Source organism: Liolophura sinensis, chromosome 11 (assembly GCF_032854445.1).
Source record: "Liolophura sinensis isolate JHLJ2023 chromosome 11, CUHK_Ljap_v2, whole genome shotgun sequence".
NCBI lineage: Eukaryota > Metazoa > Mollusca > Polyplacophora > Chitonida > Chitonidae > Liolophura > Liolophura sinensis.
Window position 1 is genome coordinate 9,337,315 of NC_088305.1, and position 24,200 is coordinate 9,361,514.

A 24,200-nucleotide genomic window follows, 5' to 3' on the forward strand; every position below is an offset into this window, starting at 1 on the left:
TTTTCTCATTTGTTGCATTACAATAATCTGTAGCATAAATGACATTTTGTGGTAGCAATTGTTCCGAAAGTCATTTGCACTTATGGTCAGAAATTTTTCTTAATTTACCTTTGATTTATTTTCTTAAATTGTTTCTGCATATTTGCTCGGAAAAAATTTCTTGCTGCAATATACCCGTGAAACATGACTTCAAAAAGCCGATTAACAGTTTGTTTTATTCTTTCTTTGTTTGGCTGCCAGTTAAGAAGTTTAGCATTGAAATGCCTTTTAAACATCTCTCCTTAAGATTATGTATACAGTCAGTATGAATTTCTGTGTCCTCTGTTTATTTTGAATTGCAAGTACCCAGTGTTACAAGATACCTTAAACGCCAAAGAAGCAAGTAGATACCATGTGATGAACAGGAAGACTAAATTCCCACCACTAGAACTTATCCATGAATCAGAGAAAAAGGATTTATTCCTTGTTTTCCTCCCGATTTGATCTCGGATCTCCTCATCCGAAGTCAAGCAGCCTACCATCTAGGCTAAAAGGAAGAGCCAATTTTCTGTTGCTGGTAACGGCGGAAGAGAGAAATCATAGTGGCTGCTCCCTGTGTGAGCACTGGAAAGCTTTTTCCGTTACACTGCTCCCAAATGAAATCCATCGTCTCTTTAAGAGCACACTAGCACTCACAGTAAGCCCAGAGACCCGCGGTTCTTGCGACTTGTGTGGCATCACCAACAGTCTAAGAGATGAAATATTAATTCTGTGGCTCGCACGGAATGTTTAACTTGGCCACTTCATTAAATAGTCGAACTAAATGCCAATCCTCATCGGTTACCGCTAATCTTTCACGGAGAAGTATCTCTCGTATATTAGCGGGTTTATTCATATTACAATATATCTATATATTTCATCTGATTGTTTTCCCCCCATTTGCTGTTCGCCATGTCTTTACATGTATGTGCTCCTGAACCGATTGGTTCAACGCAATAAAGATCTATCTTATATCCGTGGATCCTGATCAAGAATTAAGCAATCGAAAACCACACCGTCCGATTCCGATTTTTATGCGATACCAAGTTTCATACAATGTAAAAGGTAAGGTATGGTCCATTGATAAAAATGTCAAAATGTTCGCCATAATTTTCATTGAAGTCTGTTTCTCTGGCGCGTAATCCAAATGGAGCCGCGAATTTGACGCACATAATTAAAGTTAGCTAAGTTTAACACAAATGGATATTGTTTTCAGTATCGATTTAATTGGATGCTTTTGCTGTAAACACCAAGTCTGTGTAAACGTCTTGATGCCAATACGACATTATTCTAGCGGTAGCCGGAATTACCTAAAGCTGTGGAACTTAACTAACCGAAAGCCTGTGTCTGTATTTAACTATTTCACTTAACAGAAAGAGGGACATGTAAACTCAGATCTTACCATACTTTCTTCCGAATGTTCTGACAATACCCGAAATTCACCATTATGATTACCTCAGTAGTAAACATATGCAAGAAATACGTAACTGCAGAAAGTGGATGTGACAGTTACAATAGAGAAAGTTAAATCGATTGATAGTTTTATATAATTTATCATGCAATCGTTGCATATATTTGCTGAATTATATCCTGTCTGCTATTAAATCAAATTTCCCCGGACAACAACCATAAATTATTTATATGGAGAAGAAACTAGCCATATGATCAAATTCCGAATCCAACATAAATACAGCACGTACGAGCTCCATACTACCAGAACGCATGCCCGATCAGCAATCTTTGCCACTATTATTCTTTTTTTGGTTGGGGAAGGGGGGGGGGGTGGCTTTCTGCAACTTGAAATATTATTTTGGTTAAATTTGAAACGGCTTAACAAGCAGGAGGTGAGTTCAGCCCCTGTTTTGTTAGGCGTAGCGCACACGAACAACGCTTGCTGTTGAAAATGGGATTTTCAGATCCCAGTCAAATGATCCGGAATATCGGTTACCCGCACACGAGCATGATTTGCTATCCATTCCAGCGGCGAAAGACGACATGGTACGTGTAAGGTCAGGTGACTCGGAAAAGTTCTGTCACAGAAATCTGTTTTTCAACAAGAAATGTTGTTCGTGTGCGCTGGGCTTAATTTACTACTCCTCTTAATGTATTCATTTGATGATGTTATATTCGCATCAATCATTATCTGTAAGCTTCACTAAATGTTAGTCCCAACACGAAGACTGTAGTCATCCAAGCCGACATTCGTACGCCAGCCGTCAACCCCAATTAATGTTCTGGTCAATAGTCACAAGAAGCCCCAAGTGTGAATATTACATCTTGCTGCATAATTAGACAAAGTTTTAATATACTAAGCCTAGATTGACCTAAGTGTAAAGGTCTGGTGCTGGAATAACGAAACGATCTTAGACTGAATAATTTACCCTCAATTTGTGTTGTCAAGCAATATTTTGACCTTGTCTCCAAAGAATTCAGAATTTTTAAGTACATTTTAAAGATATTTGACTAAAACCTAAGATTGCTTCGTTATCTATGGGCGAGACCCTTCAGGGACCGATTCATGTCATGAGTTTGTATCCTGTTCCTACATTCATTTAAAATAACATTGAAAATGTTACTGTGGACATTTTGCTTTTGATAATAATGACAAACGTGAACCAATGTGACTGGAAACAAATTCACGACAGCATGGTCATTTGCTAGCCTATAGCCTTTGGCTATATTATATGTTTTGTTATTTTAAACTCTGTATATTGTTTTCCAACTGAGTGCATAACTGGCATCATTGAGCTCAAGCCTCTCAGCTTTATAATTGAGAAGGAACTGCGTAAAAGGCAAAAAACAAAATCATTGTTTGAAATACAACATTTCAATGTGATTTAAATTCCATATGATATGGACAATCAGCCTGTAGACAGGCCATAGGAAGGACATCCTTGCTACGTTATAGAAAATGTGCCAAAGAAATGCCTGCTTTACGACGCACAGAAACAGCGTACAATGTCAGCGCGAATGGATGACAAATGTTTGTATAACTAAAATTGACTGCAAAAAATCTAGTTTCTTGTCTAGGAACGCTCTCCTATGTCTGATATGGAGGAATGCAAGAATGCAATATTCAATTCCAAAATTAACCCTAGTTTGCTTGAGGCCGATCAGTTTTGATAACTTTACACAGGAAGATTGTAAATTCTAATACCTTTTAACCCGTGTAGCCTGTGAATCTTAAATGATCCGGTTCCACTACTGGAAGATACAAAAAAATGCTCCGAGCAGCTGGGAACGTAAAATATATGTCGGGGAATTTCAGAGTATTTTATGGAAGGACACAAAAATGTACCCCACTAATGTGGAGCTGTTCATATCAGATTGTGTACGCATGTCAAAGATGGGTGAAGCATGATGGGATTTGGCAGATGGAAGAGGGAGATTAATGGCCCTAGAGCCCTGTAATCCATAAAATGTCGTGTCAACGGTGAAAGGTACTGAACTTATTTCTCACATAAATTTCTCCAAAGTATTCCCATGTTGAAGCCCAATTTTGAATTGAGTTCCAAAGCGTAAAATTTCCAGAGATTATAGGGGCACGGTATTGAACGGTAACAGACAATTTCTAGAAAATTTAGTAATTTCTAGAATTCATAAATATTGCAGTAAATATGTTTGTAGCTGTTTGAAAGATAAAAATTTTTCAATAAAAATTATTTTTTTCCATTGTTTATTCTAGTTTGACGTGCACTTGTAAGCCGTGCTGCACATGTTTATTGGCATTGCCTTTTACGCTCTAAAGTTATGGTTAAACTTAGAGCGTTATTTGATGATATCCTTATGTTTGACTGATTTATTTATTACTGTTATTTTATTTAGCCCGCTTTCATTGATTGAGGAACCTTGGTGACAATAAGGGGAGAAAGACGCTAGTGTAGCCGTTTGTGTCTAACGTTTCTTCCCACCAGTATGATGTGTACATCTGGCAGACCTGGGAAACGTTCATCAGTTAGTTTCACAAGGCCGATGGTTGACGCCGTACATCTGTTTTCCTCCAAAATTAAAGTTGACTGCTATCGTATATTTGAACAGTTCTTGAGTATGGAGTCAGACAATATGACATAAAGATAAATCAGTAGATAGTTGATGTGGTATCAGTCCGGTATAGCTAGGAGAAAACTATGTACCGTAAGTAAACTACCGCCCTTTCCAAGTCTCTTGATGTGAAGCTTCCAAGAATTAAGCGTGGGTCTGTGAACAGTGTGTCAATGGAGTGGAGAGGAGTGTGTTTTGGGACAGGGAAGGCGTGTAAAGGAGTCAGTATCCTAGCGCTAGGCGAAGAAAAAATGGAGAACTTCTAAATAGCTCTAAATGTAAAGAGCTGAACTTCTGACAGTGAGGACTGATTTCAAAGCCTGAAGTATCCATGTTTAAATGGAATCTGGCGAGTGCCCCATTTGCTTAGCTAAATAACCCAGATACAAGAAACCCGTTATAAAACAATAAATGTACACTCTGCCAGTTTTAATTTTGATCACATTATGTTCTTTTATATTATGGAAACCGTATCAGTAGCACTGTAAACTTTTTGGAATTGGCCTTTCAATCTCCAGATCACAAAGGTACTGTTCTTAGACAGAAAATTTTGCGATATTCTCTTGCTTGTAGAGTTCGAGTGGCCTTCGTCGTAATAATCCCGCGTGATGTTCGCTTGCGACCATTTGGCGTGCACCTGTGCGAAATTTGAGATATAAGAGAGTTCGCTGGCAAGCTGGGTCCACCTGTACAACTGACCGTCGTTGTGTAGGGGTAAATGTATTGATTATGGCGTTATGCAACAATAAATAGATAAATACCTGGCGTTGAATTAATCTTCGCTTTCAGTTGTGCTAGGAGGCTCCGTGTCTATGACTACCAATTTTGGTTCGTGTCATTTTAACTATAACTTCAAATCGCTGGGATATACAAGGAGCGTGTCCTGAACACTGATTTTGTAGATTCCTCCACCTTTGCTCTTTTTAGGGCCATGGAGATACGGACATGTCTTCCAACATTTTGATGTGCATATCTGTACGTCTCACTTAGGAAAGCTTGTCAGTGACATGCCAAAAGTCGGTGGCTTACCCCGAGCATTCCAGGTTCCATAGCCTATAATTCTGACCGCCATCATCAGACCAACAATCAAATCAAACGCTTTTTTGCAAATATCTGTATGCAATAACAGGTAGAACCCCCCAAATAGTCAAAGTCATCATCAAACTAAATTTTATAATATGAGTGAGACTCAAGGAAATATCAAGAATATTTCACTTACAAGACAGCGTCCAGCGTTATGGTGGATGAAACCGAGCAGAGGCCGTCAGACAAATATATGGCATGCCAACTATTTAATAAGATTTAGATATAACTGAGAGTTCAAATCAAATGATTTGGGCAAAGCAAAAAACAGGATGACTGAAGTTTAATATATTAAAATGAGTAAGAACGGACAAAGTAGCCCTCAAATCATTTTACAAGTGAACAAACACAGCAGGGGTAGAAAAATAGCCATTCCATGTTGGTTAACAGTGGGCAGCGTATACAACAAGTTGATTATTTTTAAAATCAGTCAATATCAAAACCAATCAATATCGCGTGTGACCACCCCTTGCTTTATTGCGTGCTAAAACTCATAGAAAAAGTCAGTCGTCTGATGAGATGACGTGAGATTCGTTGCCATTCATTTTGGAGAGCGAACGCCAGTTCTTGTCGGTTGGTTGCAAGGTGTTGCCGTTGTCTTACTCGACAACCCATGATATCCCAAAAGTGTTCTATGAGGCACATATCTGGGAAACGTGCAGGCCACGGCAAGACGTTGACGGCGTCCAGGAAGTTCTGCACAGCTCGAGCTGTATGGAGTTTGGCCTGATTACCTGATTTTTCAACTTTCTTCGTTGTCTCAAAACAAATTCGTGTGGGCGTATATGACGCTTGTCGCACATAGGAATATGCTTCGTACAATGTTTTCCTACAATAATTTGGTATTAATTTGCTGAAAAGGCTGTTTAAATTTAACTCACGGAGTCGTAAAGTTTCTTTAGGCCGCCAGTTTATTTATTTTATTTATCTGTTTGATTTGTGTTTTAAACTGTACACATTTAATTCACTTCACGACGTCGGCCAACAATATTCCGGGGGGGGGGGGGGTGGCAAACCTACCACCATCCGAGGGTTTTTGGTACGCGTACGGCCGAAGAGGAAGTCATCAGGTGCTGGGCTTGAACTCACAGCGATCACATTGATGGGAGGCCTCTGGGTCATTACGCCACACTGACGCCCTAGCCACTTCGGCCACGGAGTCCCCAATATATGGAATGCGATTTTTTTAAATCTAAACATGAAGCGAGACGGTTATGTTGTCGGAGGGATATGTCGATTTCACTGAGAGATTTTTGAAGCCATGCAAACACTTCGATCGCTTATCTGCATGTCTGGGTCAGAAGAGTTGAACATAATATTAAGAAAGTAGCCTGCAGAGACATCGGTTCCACTGGAAATTCAATATTTGACTGTCGGCTATTTTGAGTTCGGTGAAAATCGTTAGCAATGAAAAGGCACAATCTAAAACTTTGGTCTGAATGTTTAATGTCCATCGGATTATAAGTGGAGCTCAGTCGATGCTCTCCTTTCCTTGGGGGAATAAAAAGGTTTTTTCCTAACGATATCAGATTGGTTCTTGGACCTAGTAATTTTCCGATTTCAAATAGGCCACAAATCAAATAATCTCTCTGGAGTGGCACGCAATTCAAAGTCCAGCGATCTTCGAGAATCTCAACACGCATGGGCATGTTCCAGACCCAACCACTGTCAAGTTAAACCCCGAAGACAATTACTTACAGCTCCCAAGTCTACTACCTCCCTCCTCCGGCTGCGTTTGCCTAAACTGGTTTACAATGAATATATGTGATGTTTCTGTGGTACATGTAGGCCTATATGACTGTTCACAAGACAATACCAGCCTCCCCTTCCCCACCCACCATTATGAATGTGGTAACTGGTAAGTACAACACTATTACCGCTACTTCCCGATAATGTGGCTGCTCTCAACATAAATTGGACGACATTTGAATTCTTCTTCTTCTTCATTTAATCTCGGGTCACAGTTCCATATTTCAATCTGCTTTTCCATTCGTATCCACAGGGATTGTCGGTGAACAAACTTGTCAGAATAATTTAGTTGGAGTCACGTGATGTTGCAGAATGACAATATATGCAAATCGTTATTCATCGTGCTGCCGAGCAGCAGAGTTTTCACTTTGTTGCAACGCTAAAATGTATTTTGGGAATCTGCGTATTGTTCTGCTCATGCCGTTCCGTCACCCACACGAAATAATGCCGAATGTCTGGTTACCTCTATCTGAGCGGAGCTTGATATATTCCACCCTGTATTTCGGTGTCCCATCTGCTATTTGAGTCTTAGTAATCTAAGGTTAATGGAATCAGTAATCTGAGGTTAATGGAACCACTGTTGCTCCAACAAAACATTGCACGTTGAAAGTTTCTCTTAATATTGCCTATCGTGTCCGGTACAATTAGCATTCCTGTCCAGCTGAACGACAACACATATAGCTATATTTACTGACCTCCCAACAGGCGAGTTTCGAGTTCGAACTCTTTCATTGCCAAAGGTAAAAAGTCTTACTGTATCATTTGACCTCTCAAAATATTTTGTAACTATTTTTGATCTCATTTTCTGTAACATCGGCATCTGAAAAAAGGGCTTTACAAGAAGTAATTTCGTGGTGACGAACGACTAAGACACTTGAGGAGCTGAACGCTTGTGACTGTAGAAGTTTAATAAGGGAAGATGTGTCATTTGTGCCTCTGAAATACGATGTGACAGGAGATCAGTAAGTTAATGTTAACAAAGGCTGCCTAACATTTTTTTCACAAGTCACATGATACTTGTCACGTGGTAATGAATGTTCAATGAAGGCAGATGAACAAATACCAAATATTGCAGTGATCGCAACGTTTTTACAGTGTAAAACGATGAAGGATCTAAAGAGGGCATGGATATTTTATACCGAAACTTTAATGGGTGCAGAAGATCCTCGTAGAGGCTTCAAAAGAGGACGGTATGCTCCGTAAAACTGTAAGTAAGACAAATGGAAAACGGTCAGTGAATGATGTCAACATACATACACTTCACCGAAAAATACTTTACACAAACAAAACATTATGTCTTATTTCAGAGTATTTATTTCCTACTTAATTATTACGTTATTCTGTTTTACTGGTTGTGCCTAGGGCCTTTCACAGCCCCGTCATACACGTATCTTGCACATAAATCAATTTGCAGTGTTTATTCTAGAAGTAACAAAATACGGCCATTGGTAGGACCAGTGTGGATTCAACCTGTGGAATAGCAGATTGATGAAACCTTTAGTTGTTATGATTCCATTACAAGCTAACCATCTAATTATATTAATAAACGGTAAATTAGCACATCTCTTTTAATTAACACAGCCTTGTTAACTTGATAAAAGTCTTTTAAAGTATTTAACTACAAATACATATGTGGCACATTGTTGTTGGCTGGAAGTAGCATTCCCTTCTGTAAGTTTTCGGTTCAAAGTATCCATAATTCTGCCGTACTATGATATTGCCGTATCACTCAATACCATATTGATCCCGTGACCCTCTCCAATCACCCCAACCCACCGCCCTCTCGCATCCCACATACCAACCCCTTCAGCCGTCATTATGTGCCTTAATCTGTGTGCGCTAATTCATCATTACTCCCAAGTGCCAACGTTTGACAGCTCGTCCAGAATTCTATTAAAACTGGATCTAATCTTTATTGAGACACCCGCTGACATTCGCTGTCAATGATTAACTTAATTTGTACGTAATGAAATCAATTAATCCCATTTGTGACAATATATCTGAACGCATTGCATGGCCTTCGCGTTAGTACATAATAAGGGAGGTACTTAGGTCACTTTGGGTGGTCAGAGCATCCGTCGTTTTCTGCCCCGCAAAACGAACCGCAAGTTGCACTGTAGACGATCTGAATTCCACGCCTTCGTGTTCACTAGCTTTTAGGTATCCTTTTGCCTCCGAGCTTGATAAAAGACGCGTTGCTCTGGGTCTTGCCGTACAGACAGCCACTTGACGCCAGTTGGGACTAAAACAAGCATTCCTCATTAGGGCGTCTATAAGTCAGGCCATGTCTCCGGACACATCATGAAACCCCGTGGACAATGAACCTTGACTAATATTCCTCTAGCGTTTACAGAGGAAACATCAGCTGTCTTATTACGCTTCGTCAATCACGAAACTCCCGCTCTTCCACGAGTAATTTGCGCCTTGCAGCTCCCACGAGCGGGCGTCATCGGTTTTTACCGTATCTTCACTTAGCGTTTTTTAGAGTAAGCGTTCCACAAGCGTATAATCCTCTACTACAAATAATGTAAATAAAGCCGTTAAACTTGACTTCAGGCCTCAGACAAGCCATGAACTACGCCGTAGAACCAAAAGAAAAAATAACTACGCTGCTGTTAACTATTACACAATGCTATTAATTAAAGACAAACTTCCGCACAGTGTTGTTCAGTTGTTACAACAATGTGAGGATCTTACTTCATGCACGACGGCCCTTCATCTCCTAATCCTTCGTCTGCCCTGGCTAGTCACCAACCCATCCCTGCCCCTGGCTACCTCCCTTTCCCCGCTTTTTCCCTCCCCTTCTTCCCTGTCCAAAACAATAAGTTACTCCGTGTACATCAGCTGACACTTAGTGCTTTTTTATAGGAAATGTGAAAATGTTGACTTTATAACATAGATTACTTAATGCTCATGTGTGTCTTTCTAACATTTAAAATGTCGGGTACCGGCATGTGATATATTGAGTCCTGAAATGGCAGACCATCTTTCCGTCACTGCATGGAAATCTGACTTTTTAGTGTTTTGCCATGTTAATGATATGAAATTTTAAGACACAAAGCCCACAGGCGAAGAAGCTACGTGTACATGTATTTACAAAGGTTAGAACTATCCAAACAATCCAAAGCGAATTCCCTATGTTTTTCCACAGATGTATATTTTATTTGCATAGTCCGTCAGTCTTTCTATATTTATATACAAGCGGTTGATACTTGATTAAACGGTAACAACAGCAAAATGTTATGAAACTTTCATGTCATTTAAATTGATGGAGCTAACAGGTAATACAGTAAACGACGATATGTTGGGGTCTTTTCTTCTTGTTTTTATAGTTAAGTGCGTGCAATTCTATGTGTCTCCACCACAACAGTTGAAACAATGGACATACGGCAATGCTGGAAAGCCACATTTGGCTGTTTAATTCACTGCCGATTACTACACGTCTCCAGGGCACCGCAAAGATAATGTCAGACACGGGACGTAATTAAAGTGGCCTCTGCCCTGTGCCATTTGTCAACCTCATGGACCCTTATCTCTGTACATCAGGAGAAAACCAGTGGAAAAAAAGCTGGAAGGTGTGCTAAAATTCCATTCGGCTACTGTCAGTGATCGTCACCCAACACATTTTTACAATTATTCTTCGGAAGGCGGACAACGTATTGTAAATGTTCGAGACCAATGCGGTTCTTTTGTTCTCTCTGAAGATATACGTCCCCGTCTATAATCAAATTGAGACTATTATGGACTCCGAATCGAATATCATGTCCAGCAGTAAAAGATGACCCTAAACCTTAAGACTTGCTTAATGTCGCGCTATTTTGAGACAAAAATGTTGTTGGAAGCGTTCACATAGACAAAATGACTGACACCGTTAAAATTTTCTCTTAAGTCTGTTACCTGAGGGACGACGCGTTTTTTTTTTCTGTCTATTTGATACATTAATCCGTTCCCGATTACGGATTAATTTGTTATTAGAAACGGATTAACCTGTTAGATCAACGAAAATGTAATCCGTCATCCTCCAGAAAAACGGATTTAACGGAAGATTTTTTTTAGGGGTACAATTTCATGGAAATTGATATCCCCAGACGGCGATTTTTTTATCATTATCACAGGTACGGTTTGTCAAAAGAGACGTGTATGGATTTATAAAATTAATTGACAGGTAAGTTTTCCATAAAGGCATACGGGCAGCACTGAGGAGGTCTGGCTATGGCGAGTGATGGAATTTGGTTAATAAATATAAGACTGAGCAGTAAAAAAACATCCGCTCTTTGCGTTGAGGGTTCCTATTTTCAATATGCCAGTTCTGATTTCCTCATTGACAACAACGTTGGGGTGATTTTGATTCTATATATATTTTAAGCTCGACATGTTTCTTTCGAATTCCTATAACGCCACAATACTATTGCATCATCGCTGCCTGCCTTTAGCATCGCATCTATCCGATAAGTCTACGATTGCTTAACACGATACCTTGAAGCGCTGTACTCTCAGTTGCAGTACTCTCTGATATACTAGATACACTTTATCGCATGAAGTCGGAGATATACTTGTGTGCCAGATCTGAATCTGAAGACAAAAGCCATAAAGACAATATGGAGGCCTGGACTGGTTTTACGTTTAAGAGCCATGGGGAAATCTTCATGCCATCTACTATGGATAAAACTATATCGCCAGCAATCATCAATTTTATTTCCAGAACTTATCTACAACCACCATATTTTATCCAAGTCACTTTGATATTTATTTATTTATTCATTTATTTATTTTCTAAACATATATTCTTCATTAAACCGTGTAAGTCTGCCTCTGTTCCCGGAATCATGACGTAACACAGAGGACATAAAAGTAGGAAGCGTGCTCGTTAGTCATACATGCAAACTGTGATCTAAGGGAAACGTGGGCCATGATAGGGTACCATACCCCGGGCAATTAGCAGTTTTTTTCTGAGACGTATTCTGCATCGCCCTCTCGGGGCTCCATGCATCGGGGCTCCGTTAAATCATAATGACATAGAACACAGTTTTTTTCATTTAAACTCACTTTAATATCAATGCATGTATTTGGTATTGTTTTTTTCTTTTCTCTACTGTAACAAGCACTCCTTATTAGGCCGTCTCAGTCAGCACGTGTCTCCGGCAGAGGACATAGACACCGCACTAATGTTCCTCTGGGGGAACACAGAGGGAGCATATATTGTTCTGTTACGCACCGTGAATCACGAACGTCCCGTGCTTACACGTAAAGTTGGCGACGTGTTTGTCTCAGGAGAAGGCCGCACCAGATTTTCGGTTGTTTTCAGCTAACGTTTATGCCCGTGACATTTTTTGGCAGGAATCCTAGCTACAAGCGAATAGCCTAAGTGAGTTTCAAAAGTAATTAATGAAAATATTGGAGATAACCTCCGATTTGCTGTTGCCTCTTGAAAACTGGACAGGACAGGCAATTTCTGGGTTCATGCTATATTACTGACTCGAGTGTATTTCTTTTAGCTGAATAATGGCAATGCTTTGCAGACAACAGACCTTGAGAGAAAAGAAAATACTTAGCGGATGTTTGTTTGTGGGTAGAATTGGGTAGGTTCAGTTTTTTTTTGACAAAAGTCACCTTGGCCAAAGACGCCCTGTTCGGAGCGTCCACTTCGAAGTCGGGAGGCCCTGGAATCAAACCCGGGTCGGACCATACCTAAGACTAAAAGTGATACTTGTAGCTGCCTTCCTTGGTTCACATCAATGAGAGGTTACAGCAAGGAAACGTGACCGGTTGAGATGTTGTCAGTATAATGTGACTGTATGGGGTGTCATGGCTGGTGTCTTCGGCATGTGACGGCAGTACTTGGCGGCATGGAGTTGCCCTAACATATGAAGACAGAGTATGCATTGTACATGCATTCTATGACTTTTTGTCGTCACGTGATTGACAAAGTACGACGTAAAACCTGAAACATACATACATAACCAGCAGACTTTTGGTCGTGGCCATACGAAATGCGAAGTCATTTTCATTTACAATGCCTGCAGAGTACTTCGTATCAATCATATAAATAAATCATTAAGTATTATGGAGAAAATTGTGGGAGATTTTTTGCCTTCACTATAAAATTTTGTGTCCTTAGATGTTGCATGTATTCTAACTGCCTTGACCACACTATACATGGCCCAGTATGGCACATCTCCAGGGGAAAGGAAAGATAACAGCAGGTGCAGGAGGCAGGTAAAGCAGGAGATTTGGCCCATTTCATTTTTTTGTCTGAAGATTTACACCATAGCCTGTAATCAAATGGAGTCCGTAATGAACTCGGCATCGAATTTCGTTTCTCGCAGTAGAAGATGACCCTAACTCTTAAGTCTTGTTTTATGTCGCACTATTTTAGGAAAAAGTGTTGTTGAAGACTCTTCAGGTATAATTATAAGACAAAATGACTCGTACATTTTAATGGGAATGGATATCCCTGGGGTTGTGATTCATATCATTGACAAAGCGTTGGCTGTCCAAAGAGACATCTATGTATTTGTGATCTTAATTGATGAGTAAGCTCTTGATAAAAGTCTACAGGCCATTCGCGGTTAGGAACTGCCTGGTGTGAAAGATGCGTCTGGCTTTATAAATACGAGACTGCGCAGATAAAACTTTTCTTTTCTTTCCTCGTGCGTTCTTGTTTCTAAATCTCTCTCGCCTGATTGGCTGATTGATTTACAAAAAAAGTTCGGACACATCTTATTTAGTTGGGTACTTTATTTTGGAACTCCCTGGTTGAATCTTGAATTTGAGAAGACTGCTTAAAACGTTGATAGCAACATGCTGTTAGGGGAGTTTGTTGAGCTCTTGACATGATCGTAGCCGGGTTCCGTCTGAGAATGATGTTAAGAATTCTTGATAGTGTTAAGTTATTTCGCGATTTCGTGATGCTACAAGAGACGGTGCAACGTTTCGAAGTATTGCGGCTTTTAGAAGTTCTTCTTGTTACCATAGTGTTTCCATAGTTTTTTGACATATTACGAGACTGCGCAGATAAAACTTTTCGTTTCTTTCCTCGTGCGTTCTTGTTTCTAAATCTCTCTCGCCTGATTGGCTGATTGATTTACAAAAAAAGTTCGGATACATTTTATTTAGTTGGGTACTTTATTTTGGAACTCCCTGGTTGAATCTTGAATTTGAGAAGACTGCTTAAAACGTTGATATCAACATGCTTTTAGGGGAGTTTGTTGAGCTCTTGACATGATCGTAGCCGGGTTCCGTCTGAGAATGATGTTAAGAATTCTTGATAGTGTTAAGTTATTTCGCGATTTCGTGATGCTACAAGAGACGGTGCAACGTTTCGAAGTATTGCGGCTTTTAGAAGTTCTTCTTGTTACCATAGTGTTTCCATAGTTTTTTGACATATTACGTAAACTTCAGCGCACGAAATGAAAGAACACTGCTTCGGTGACCAAATTGTTCGAGCGTCCAGCGGATCTCGGGATCAAACCCTGATCGGGTCATACCAATGATTAATTCTGGTACTCGCTGGTGCATCGCTTGGATCTCAGCACCGAGAGGCTACAGCATGGAAACATGACTGGTTGGCACGGTGTCAGGATAATGTTACTGGGTAGGGTGGCCATGTCTGGCGTCGTCGGATGATACTTCAGTTGAGCCAGCACATCGGCGACATGACAAAGAAAGAAACCTTAAATGTACACACACCTAATGACTCCTCGTCTACCAGCAGCCTTCGGATGGTCGTCGGCTTCCCCCGGGTTCTGCTCGTTGCCCTTCCACCATAATGCTGGCCGCTGTCGTATAAGTGAAAAATTCCAGAACACGGTGTAAAACATCAATCAGATAGATCAAATAAATAACAAAGTCGAAGATGTGATAGTCAGTCCGATCAGGATCGAACGACACAATCTTGTAGTCTGGCGAACACTGCATGACTTTAGCTTTGGAGATGAAAACGAAGGCTTGATTCTAGTCATAATGTGGCGCTTGGGCTTTCACTAAACTTCCAAAATGTCCAAGCCGAAAACTGGAGGCCTATTGTTTTTGTTCGGACAATTGAAACATTCATTTTGGACAATGCTTTATGTCACGTTTCTGCAAACTACAAATCGCAGCTATTAGAAATAAGCAGCAACAGGTTTCATTGATGTCATATTTGGCGATTTTCAAGTTTGTTCTTCTTTGTCACTTAGTTTGGCTGTCATGTTATATAAACTTTTAAAAATTTTTAAACTTTTTCCACGAAATAAAGGGACGGCTCTTTCAGAAAGTTCGTATGAATGTTGAGCAAAAATAGTTATAAAATGTGAAAACATTGAAAAAAAACATTAAAATCTGCTAAAAGCTTTTGAAGATCGTCAATGGTCGAATGTATGACATCATAAAAAGTTGAATTTTACTCCATTCAAATTGTACGCCCATGTATATTCAGACCAATAAATGTTATTTCGATAGCGAAGGTTATCTGATTGATGATTAATTGGTCAGAATCTAGGCCCCAAAAAAAGATATTATTATACAAATCTCCATTAAAATTCAAGTTCCGGGTCAAGACCAATGGCCTAACACAACCAAACAAATAAGTTGTATTATGTAAGAGATTAGGACGGATTTATGGAAAGAGAAGTAGTCAACAGTTTTCAGTGATGATGGTAACACGCAAGGAATGTTGTAGACGAATGAAATAAGCCATTTTATAAGTGTGTCGATAATCAAAATATGTATAAAAAACAAAATATGTATATAAAAAAAACACGAATAAACGCATAATACGTATTATATGGCAATACTGCACTTTTCCAATGGGAGACTCGAGGACGAGCTACACAGACCGTCCAAATGACAGTAGAACGCATCGTTCTCTTCTGTGACAGCAGTGTGTGTACTTCATACATGAGCACCAATAATTGTGACCTAATAAAGGAAAGAGCAGATGAGAACAGCTTTGTACAGTCTCTATACTGGCGGGAATGAGTTTTACGAGTTCCTCATTAGGTTAAGCAGCAAGAACGGATTGTTCGGGTTCTAGAAGACTGAGCAATGTCTTCAGCTCGTTGTGGTAGTTGTACATGAGCCCACATGGATTTATGCGTCGAAACAGACATTCGTATACCAGCCGTTAACCAATAAGGACGTTCCAGGTCAATAGTCGCAATGCCAATTCCCAAAACGAAGTGAACACCGTCAGGAAATTACCAAAATAATGTTGAAATTCCGTGATAAAATGCGAGTTCCATCTTCCATGATTCACTGAATAAATCTATATGTAAAAATAGAAACATAGCTCCTTCCCTCCACCAACAACCCCACAGCTCCCCCCCCCCCCCCCCCCCACCAACAACCCCACCACCACCCCCTTTTAAAAGTTAAACAGGATTTTGCATTAGCGGACGGTTAGATGTTTTTCGGGAGTTCGCTCGCTTTGTAACAAAATCTGCATACGCAGTGTTTATACAATATGTGTCGTCTAAACTCGTACCAGGTAAAGTATCGGAACGTGATCTATTGAATCTTAAAATTGTATGCAATCTTCCCGTTACTGAAAGGAAATACGATTTAGTGTGATGAATTTTTAATGACGTGGAGATGTCAATACAGGAAGTCCATGCACATAGAAGCTTTCTGCAATGAGTTAGAATTGTCAGACTTTAAATGGGTATATGGAAGCAACTGATATTTCATTAAACGCTAATTATATCAAAATGATATCAGAAAAATCTAGGGAATAAAAAGGCATAGAAATAATAGATGAAACTATTACCGGTTAATACGTTGCCATTTTTCTTTGTATGTACTGAGCTGTGTTAATACGTGTTATTTTAGTATGTTACTGTTTTTTTTATATATTTTCACAGAGCTGTTTGAATATGTGCTATTTTAACATGTTGCCGATTTCACTATGTTTGTAATGGGCAGTGTGAATACGTGTTATTTTAACAGTGTTTATCACAACAGTGACGCCCACTTGTTACCCTGCTGGAAGCTCACACTCGGTCGATTGTCTCATTATACGATATATTATGGCACATCTTCATGGCATTGTAAAGGTACGGCAGACTTGGGATGTAATTAAAGCGAATTTTGGTCCCATGTTCACCCACATTAGCCATGGTGTCTGTACATCAGGATAGAACTATAAAAAAAACCTTTGTTAGGAAAGAATCATTCAGAGAAAAAAAAGGCAAAAAAGAAAAAAAAAGAGAAAAGGAAGAAGATAAAACGAACCTTGAAGAGGAGCTAAAATTCCATTTGACCAGTGTCAGTGTATGCGTAAACCAGAACGTTTTTACTATGATTTGTCTTCAAATGGAAATCGTATTGGAAATGTATGAGACTAAAGTGCTTCTTTTTTTCTCGGAAGATTTACACCACAGCCTAGAATCAAATGGATTCTGTGATGGATTAAGTATCGTATTTCGTTTCCCGCAGTGAAAGATGACCCTAACGTACATGTCTTGTTTTATGTCGCTATATTTCGTGAAAAAGGTGTTGTTCATCACACCCATCACGCATAATTATAAGATAAAATGACTCGTGCATTTTAATGGCAACTGATGTCCTTAGGGCTGTAATTTATATCATTAGTACGGGACTGGCTGTCCAAAGAAACATCTGTATATTTATGAATTTAATTGACGGGAAGTTCTTAATAAAGGCCTACGGGCCGTACGGAGGAGGTCTGCCTGGCGTCAGAGAAATGACTGGTTTGATAAATGTGAGAGTGATAAAACTCTCTGCTTCTTACCTCCAGCGTTCGTGTTTGGTTTTTTTTTTCAATTTAACTCGGATTGGCTGATATTTAGTCTATTTTTTATTGGAAAGAGTAATTTATTTGTATATCAGCGGCGGAGATGTTAAAATTAAGTCGACTACATAGAACATTGCTGGTTAAGATGTATATGTGTACCTATATGTATACTTGCATAAAAAAGTGTACCGTTTCGTACACATTTGTTTGTGTACCTGACGATGCAAAGAAGAATTTGGTATTCAATTACAGGTGTAGGTACTTATGATGATGCAAGGCACACATTTAATTTATTATTCATGTCCACATGTTAAATAGTTAATGGGTGCCTGTGGTACGTATCTTGTGTAATTTTGGCACACAGTTGCTTCCAGAGAGAACGGATATTTGTTAAACTCATTATATTATCATATCCTCGCGATTTGGCCCCATTCCGCAATGATCCAAGGAATCTTTCCTGCGATTGTTTGAAGCGATGTGGTGATGTTGTGATGCTGTGGAGTTCTGAGTGCTTAAGGTTTACGGCTTTATGTATTCAAATTCTTTATGATTTTTATTCTGCCGTACTCAGATGCCTGTTTTCAAAGCAAACTCTGAAAATCTACGCAAATAAGGGGTCACAGGAAATGTGGCTTGTTTTACGTTCGGTACAGTAAAGGAAGATTGATGTCAGCCATGATGTCTATTCCTAGATGTCGTCTAGATTGTCTTGTCGCAGCCAGCTGCATGTACTTGTTTCTCCGTTTTTTGCCAAGAAGCGAACTGTAACGGGCATTAAGCCTTCTTGCAGTACACTATTTACTAAACAGCACGGTGTTGACAGTGTGTATACCAAGGTATTTTTATTTTGTTATCAGCGTATCAGTAACAATATGACGCAAGCCTGCTTAACTGCATTCCTTGCCACAGCCGCTGCAAAATGTGCTGTTTCCTAAGAGTTTTGCCCTTTATCATTACCGATAAACCTATCTTTGTATGAGTGACATAGTTTTAATTATAGGACATAAACTGTCAATCATGTAAGAGAATTAAATATCAGTTGCCCATTTTGCACAAGCAAGAATGCTACTTACCTTATTCTCAACGGCCATATAAGTTCATCCCTCCCGGGCCTTGCGATAAAGGAAAGATGAATCTAATAGAAGAAATCATGCGCAAATATTTTCATGTGATCGATTGGTTCGCAAAGTATGACTCGAACAGTTTCTTTGTTTTGAAAACAGACATATTTTTAAGTGGTACCATTTCTTAGCAGTGCTAGTTTTTATATCGGACGATTGCTTGAATAATGCTGAAAGTTCATAGTCGTCACTATTTCATGTTTATCATTACTTGTCTTATACCCACAAACGTAACATCCTGTACAGTTGCAACATTCCGCAAAACATTAGATGTCATGTTCAACTCAGGCCCCTTGAAAAGTAAATCGCCCATCTTAAAAGATTTGGAGTCATACATCTTATTGATGGGCTCATGTTTTAAGACATAAGACGTCAAACGTTTTGACCCACATACAAACCGATCGACCGACAAACAGATTAACTGACTAACACACAGACAGATCAATTTTTTCAAGATCGGCTAAAATAGGATATTATTCTAACAAACAATATCCAACCCGAATCTTCGTACTTCATCGCCTAAAGGAACACATTTTACAGGGACAGGGGTCCAGATTCAATGAATAATTTTAGTTTAACACCACAGTGGCATTGTATCAGCCATATTGTGGTGATACAAGTAGGCCCAAGCAGAAATGAACATTGCTCTTGTGCATTGAATGAGTGTTCAGTTACCAGCTTTCTCACAGAACGTCGTCACGAGGGCCAGATTGAACAGCACTATACGGCGTTAGGTTTGCATGACATTAAGTGGAATTCGTTCACCACTCTCAGCATCATTTGTAAAATAAAGCTTTTGTGGGCCAAAAAGCGCATCATACCATCGATCTCTGTGTTGTAGTGTTTTTACACTGGATAGAGTGTCGTGATATTCATTTATGCGTCAGGATGGATATTCGCATGTACAGGGAGATTACTTCATGACATAGCAAAACGTTTAGAGCCGAAAAAAATCCTCTAATACAATGCAAAATGCGCCTTCCTTGAATACATGTTATGTTTTGTTGTTTTTAGCTGTACAGAGCAGGTCTAAGAGTTGTTGCTTTTGATGTTTTTCCTATTTTGATCCGAATGTATAGTTTGAAATGCGCGTACGTCGCAGCTTCTGCACATTGGTTTTCATTTCTCGTTTTTAGCCTCCGGTAATTATAAACTGTATGTATTTGTCTTTTAAGTATCCTTTAAAAGACGAAAAAAAGTGTTATTGCTGATTGTGCTGAGTTGATTTCGCTGTGAGAGGGCAATCATATTGTCTTCTGAGGCTGGGCCATATTATTAAGCTTGCATTTAATAATCTGTGAAAAAGAAGGAAATCTTTCTTAAATTATACATGCTTAATTTACTTGCTAAAACGCCATTGTGTTGATGTAATTATTGGTTTGTTTCAAGTATTTTATCTTCAGCTGCTGCACTGAACATCAATTTATTCACTTATGATAAAATGTTCTTTTATAACCTGCAATAATAAGCATCCCCATCAGACATATTTTAAATGGCCACTTTTAGCATTTTCCACAATGCAGAGAGTAAAAGAAGAAGGACGACGACAGTGTGATACTTGACACATGGTCACGCTTAACCGGTGAAAACCGGCCTCCTGTCCATTTACCTCAGCCAGGGTTTAAATCTAGCAATTCATGTAAATGTTTAAAAAGTAGCAATCACATCACGGCTTAAGGGGAATGAGGAGAACAAATATGTAGTGATGTTCAATGGAGTTTATTTGATGTCACTGGTATGGAAGTACTCAAAGTGCTGTACTATCAAATAAAACAACTATCACATGGAAAGAAGGGATTGGGCTTTGGGGACTTTTAGTGCGCTATAAAACTCAGGGCTTGCATTTGTCAAGCAAATTAAGTCATAAACTCTGAAAGGGCTTAATAAGACAAGTTATGAACAGGAATAAATTCAAATTGTGGTTGGTATAGTGTTCTGTAGTAATTAAGCAATGTACAAATTTTGAATTTCTATAGCATTTTAACAATTGAACAATTTCAGTTTTAGACTTAAATATTAAGACGCTTGATAACTCACTGTCCTGTTTTATGCCGGAATACAACATAAAACCCTATGCAATAAATTGTAAACATCCACAGCAGGATGAGTAAATCCAACATATTTGCAATGTCGACAGCTGTTGACGCCACGTTTGACTAATAATCCTGTACACAAAGCCCGTGTGGACGTGTTTACTCCATACCTGCACTCTTGCTCGAAGCCATCGCTTGGATGTCACGTATCCGGTCATTAGCCTCTGTGAAGATTATGGGCTTTAGATCAACTTCCTGATTGAAGACTTCCTGGATCCGGTTTTGCGTTACCCCAGGGGCTTACACTTAATTATGAAATTATAAAGTCTAAGAAACATTAACTTATATGGCAAATAATACCTCGGCTTGAAGTCTGTTTTTATCATGTTTCCAATGAATCTAAACATTGCATCAAGAAAAAAGGGATTGTCTGGAAAATGCCGAATATTTATCGTTTTCCCGTCTTCATTTTGAAAGAGGAAGTAATGAAAGGATGCATATATCTTCTTAATATTCGTTACTTTCATGACGCTAAAGAAATAAAATTAATGAAATAAATCCAAGACGAAAATGAAATCAACATTTTAAGCGACTAGAAGCTATTTTCAGATTAATTTGTGGTTTTTATCGTATAAGCGTGACCCATTATTTATTTCTTTGCTAATTCTAGATGGCGATATCCGTTTTCTTTATGTCGTTTTTTTTCACTTTCTTTCGCTTTCCATTTTGTTCTGGTTTCTTGCGACATGCTCAATGTACGTTTCAATAAAAAGTCATAAACATTGTGACTCTTATAAAAGGTCAGACTCTGTAGCTCAGCTCTTTGTATTCATACACGCCGGTTTCACCGTTTTTATCTGTAAGTCGTTAGACGATGTACAGAAGTAATGTAGAAAAGGAGAGAAATTGCCGTTCACCCAAGCCTACTTATGTACATTTTAAGGGATGTATCCAAATCCACGGTAGCATGTGCTCCGGGTGCAGAGTTCTCTTGTCAGCTGATACTAAAGGAACTGTTACATTTGTAAATACAAAAAAGAGCACAGATAATCCTTTATTTCCCCAACCTCTGATCTCTTGCCAATGGCCGCTATCTTCGTTCTTATAGCACCCAGTTCTAATCTCAGTGAATGTAGAGAGAAGATCTCATTCGCGAGCAGCGATCTCGTGTTAAACTTTAGCATTCGAAACCTCGTTCTCTTTTAGGATCAAATCGAGAACAACGATTCGAATACCTGCACGCCCCAGGAATAAGGAAAAGCGATGGTTCCTTGGAGTCGGAGTACCTCGTTGTAGTGCTTCATGAGATATTGATTTTTTCTTTACGACTGGTGTATTCTTTTCGCCTAATAGAATATATTTATTTATTTATTTGGTGTTTTACGCTGTACTCAAGAATATTTCACTTATACGACGGCGGCCAGCATTATGTTGAGAGGAAACTAGGCAGAGCCCGGGGGAAATTCACGACCATCCTCAGGTTGCTGACAGACAACCCCATTTTTTCTGCACAATGTTAACTTGACCTCTGTTTTACCTGATGATCATTTGTATGTATTAATTTATTTTTTTTCCAACGTTTATGGGTGGAACAAAAACGCAGTGCCCGAAGTAAACTAGCGACCAACGAATGTTCCTGAAGCTACTTTTGACGATTCAGCGAAATCTTGATTCGAAGTTTCGAATCCGACTTGATCAACGCCTTTGTTCAATAAACTAGCGTTCATCATTACAAGGGGAAGTAACTGGATTTTGTTCTGGTGCTAGTCTTTAAATCTTGTACACTGCAATATACACCGACATAGTTTTGCAAGATTTTAAGGGAAGTTTCTTATGCCCTTATATGTAAGGATATTTCAGTAATGCAACGCTTGATTTTCCGCGCCATTTTCTCTTGTATTAGGGAAGCCCTCTGTATTGGAACACTGACCAATGCCCCTGAGCAATTCCCCGAGAATTCTTTGCGATGTTTCTTCGCCACGTAACAAACATCTGTCGGTTCATCAATTTTCCAATTTTATTGACCGACTACTCTCACGAAGACCAAGTAGCACTGGTTCTTTGCTTGCATTGAACCTCTCCAAATGTTTGCACCTATTAAGTTTGGAATCTTCTCCGGTATCTGTTTGTCTAAGCTGTTTCTGTGTGTTGGTATTGGTTGTTTTTGCGAATTAGTCTTTTTTTGCGCCCAATTTTTTGTTAGTCTGAAATGCTTTTACAGTAGTAATTGGCTGGTTATGTGTAACTGTGGATATCCCGTCTGGAAAGTTGCACTTTCTTCATCTTTGTAGCAAAGTAAATGATGTAAATAGTGTACACCATAGATAATGACAGTTGGAAAACAGCCGCACGCAATCGGAGGTCTACGGACTCATTTAGGGTTTCACTGTAACGGTTAGAGTAAACCCTTAAACACCAGCAATCTACATGCTCCAGCACCATGTCCTAAGTAGAATTTGGTAAAAAAATTACAGTGATATCAGTTACAAATGTATTAGACGTTAATGGTCTAGAATAACTCAAAACGCTGTGTGTTATAATTACATTTAGTAAACATTCACAATGCGAACAAAGCAAACGAGGTCTTTGTCATGTAGCAGAATCCTGGTTTATGCAGAAATACAGTGTAAAAGCATAAAGCATGGTAAGTGAAACCAGAGCAAGTGGTGCCACTGTAAAACGGTGACAAATGGTTACAAGCACGCTGTGAAATACGGTCTCTTGCAAATTGCTTAAAACAATGTGTATAAAATAGATGCATTGTCTACCTTTGCCCAGGTCACCCTTCACGCCACGTGCCTCACGCTCACGGCTATGACCATAGATCGGTACTTCGCCATCGTCCATCCGCTTAGTTCCATCACCAGGCGAACTCTCAAGGCAGCTTTGATCGCCAACACTCTGACATGGGCAGGTAAGTAACACGCAGCACTCTTAAGTATATGTATCCAGTCCCATCACACCTTCAGCTTAGTCTACAACCAGCCACATCACACCAACAGTTAAGCTTACACCAGCCCCATCACAATGGCAGATAAGTCTATACCTAGCCTCATCTCCCCGACAGCTAAGTCTACACCCAGCCCCATCTCACCGACAGCTAAATGTACACCCAGTCCCATCACACCGACAGTTAAGTCTACTCCCAACCCCATCACACCGACAGTTAAGTCTACCCCCAACCCCATCTCACCGACAGTTAAGTGTACACCCAGTCCCATCACACCGACAGTTAAGTCTACTCCCAACACCATCACACTGACATATAAGTCTACTCCCAGCCCCATGTCACCGACAACTAAGTGTACACGCAGTCCCATCACACCGACAGTTAAGTCTACTCCCAACCCCATCCAACCGACATATAAGTTTACACCCAACCCCATCTCACCGACATATAAGTGTACACCCAGCTCCATCACA

General features: G+C 39.5%; 1 protein-coding gene across 1 annotated transcript in view; it reads left to right on the forward strand.

Moving 5' to 3' along the window:
- The window catches only part of LOC135477840 (G-protein coupled receptor 54-like), a 47,890-nt gene that overhangs the window by 15,048 nt on the left and 8,642 nt on the right, over positions 1–24,200 (forward strand). The window contains exon 2 of the mRNA XM_064758045.1: positions 23,556–23,691. Within this exon, the coding sequence (XP_064614115.1) occupies positions 23,556–23,691 (136 nt within the window). The remainder of the gene's footprint in view (positions 1–23,555; positions 23,692–24,200) is intronic.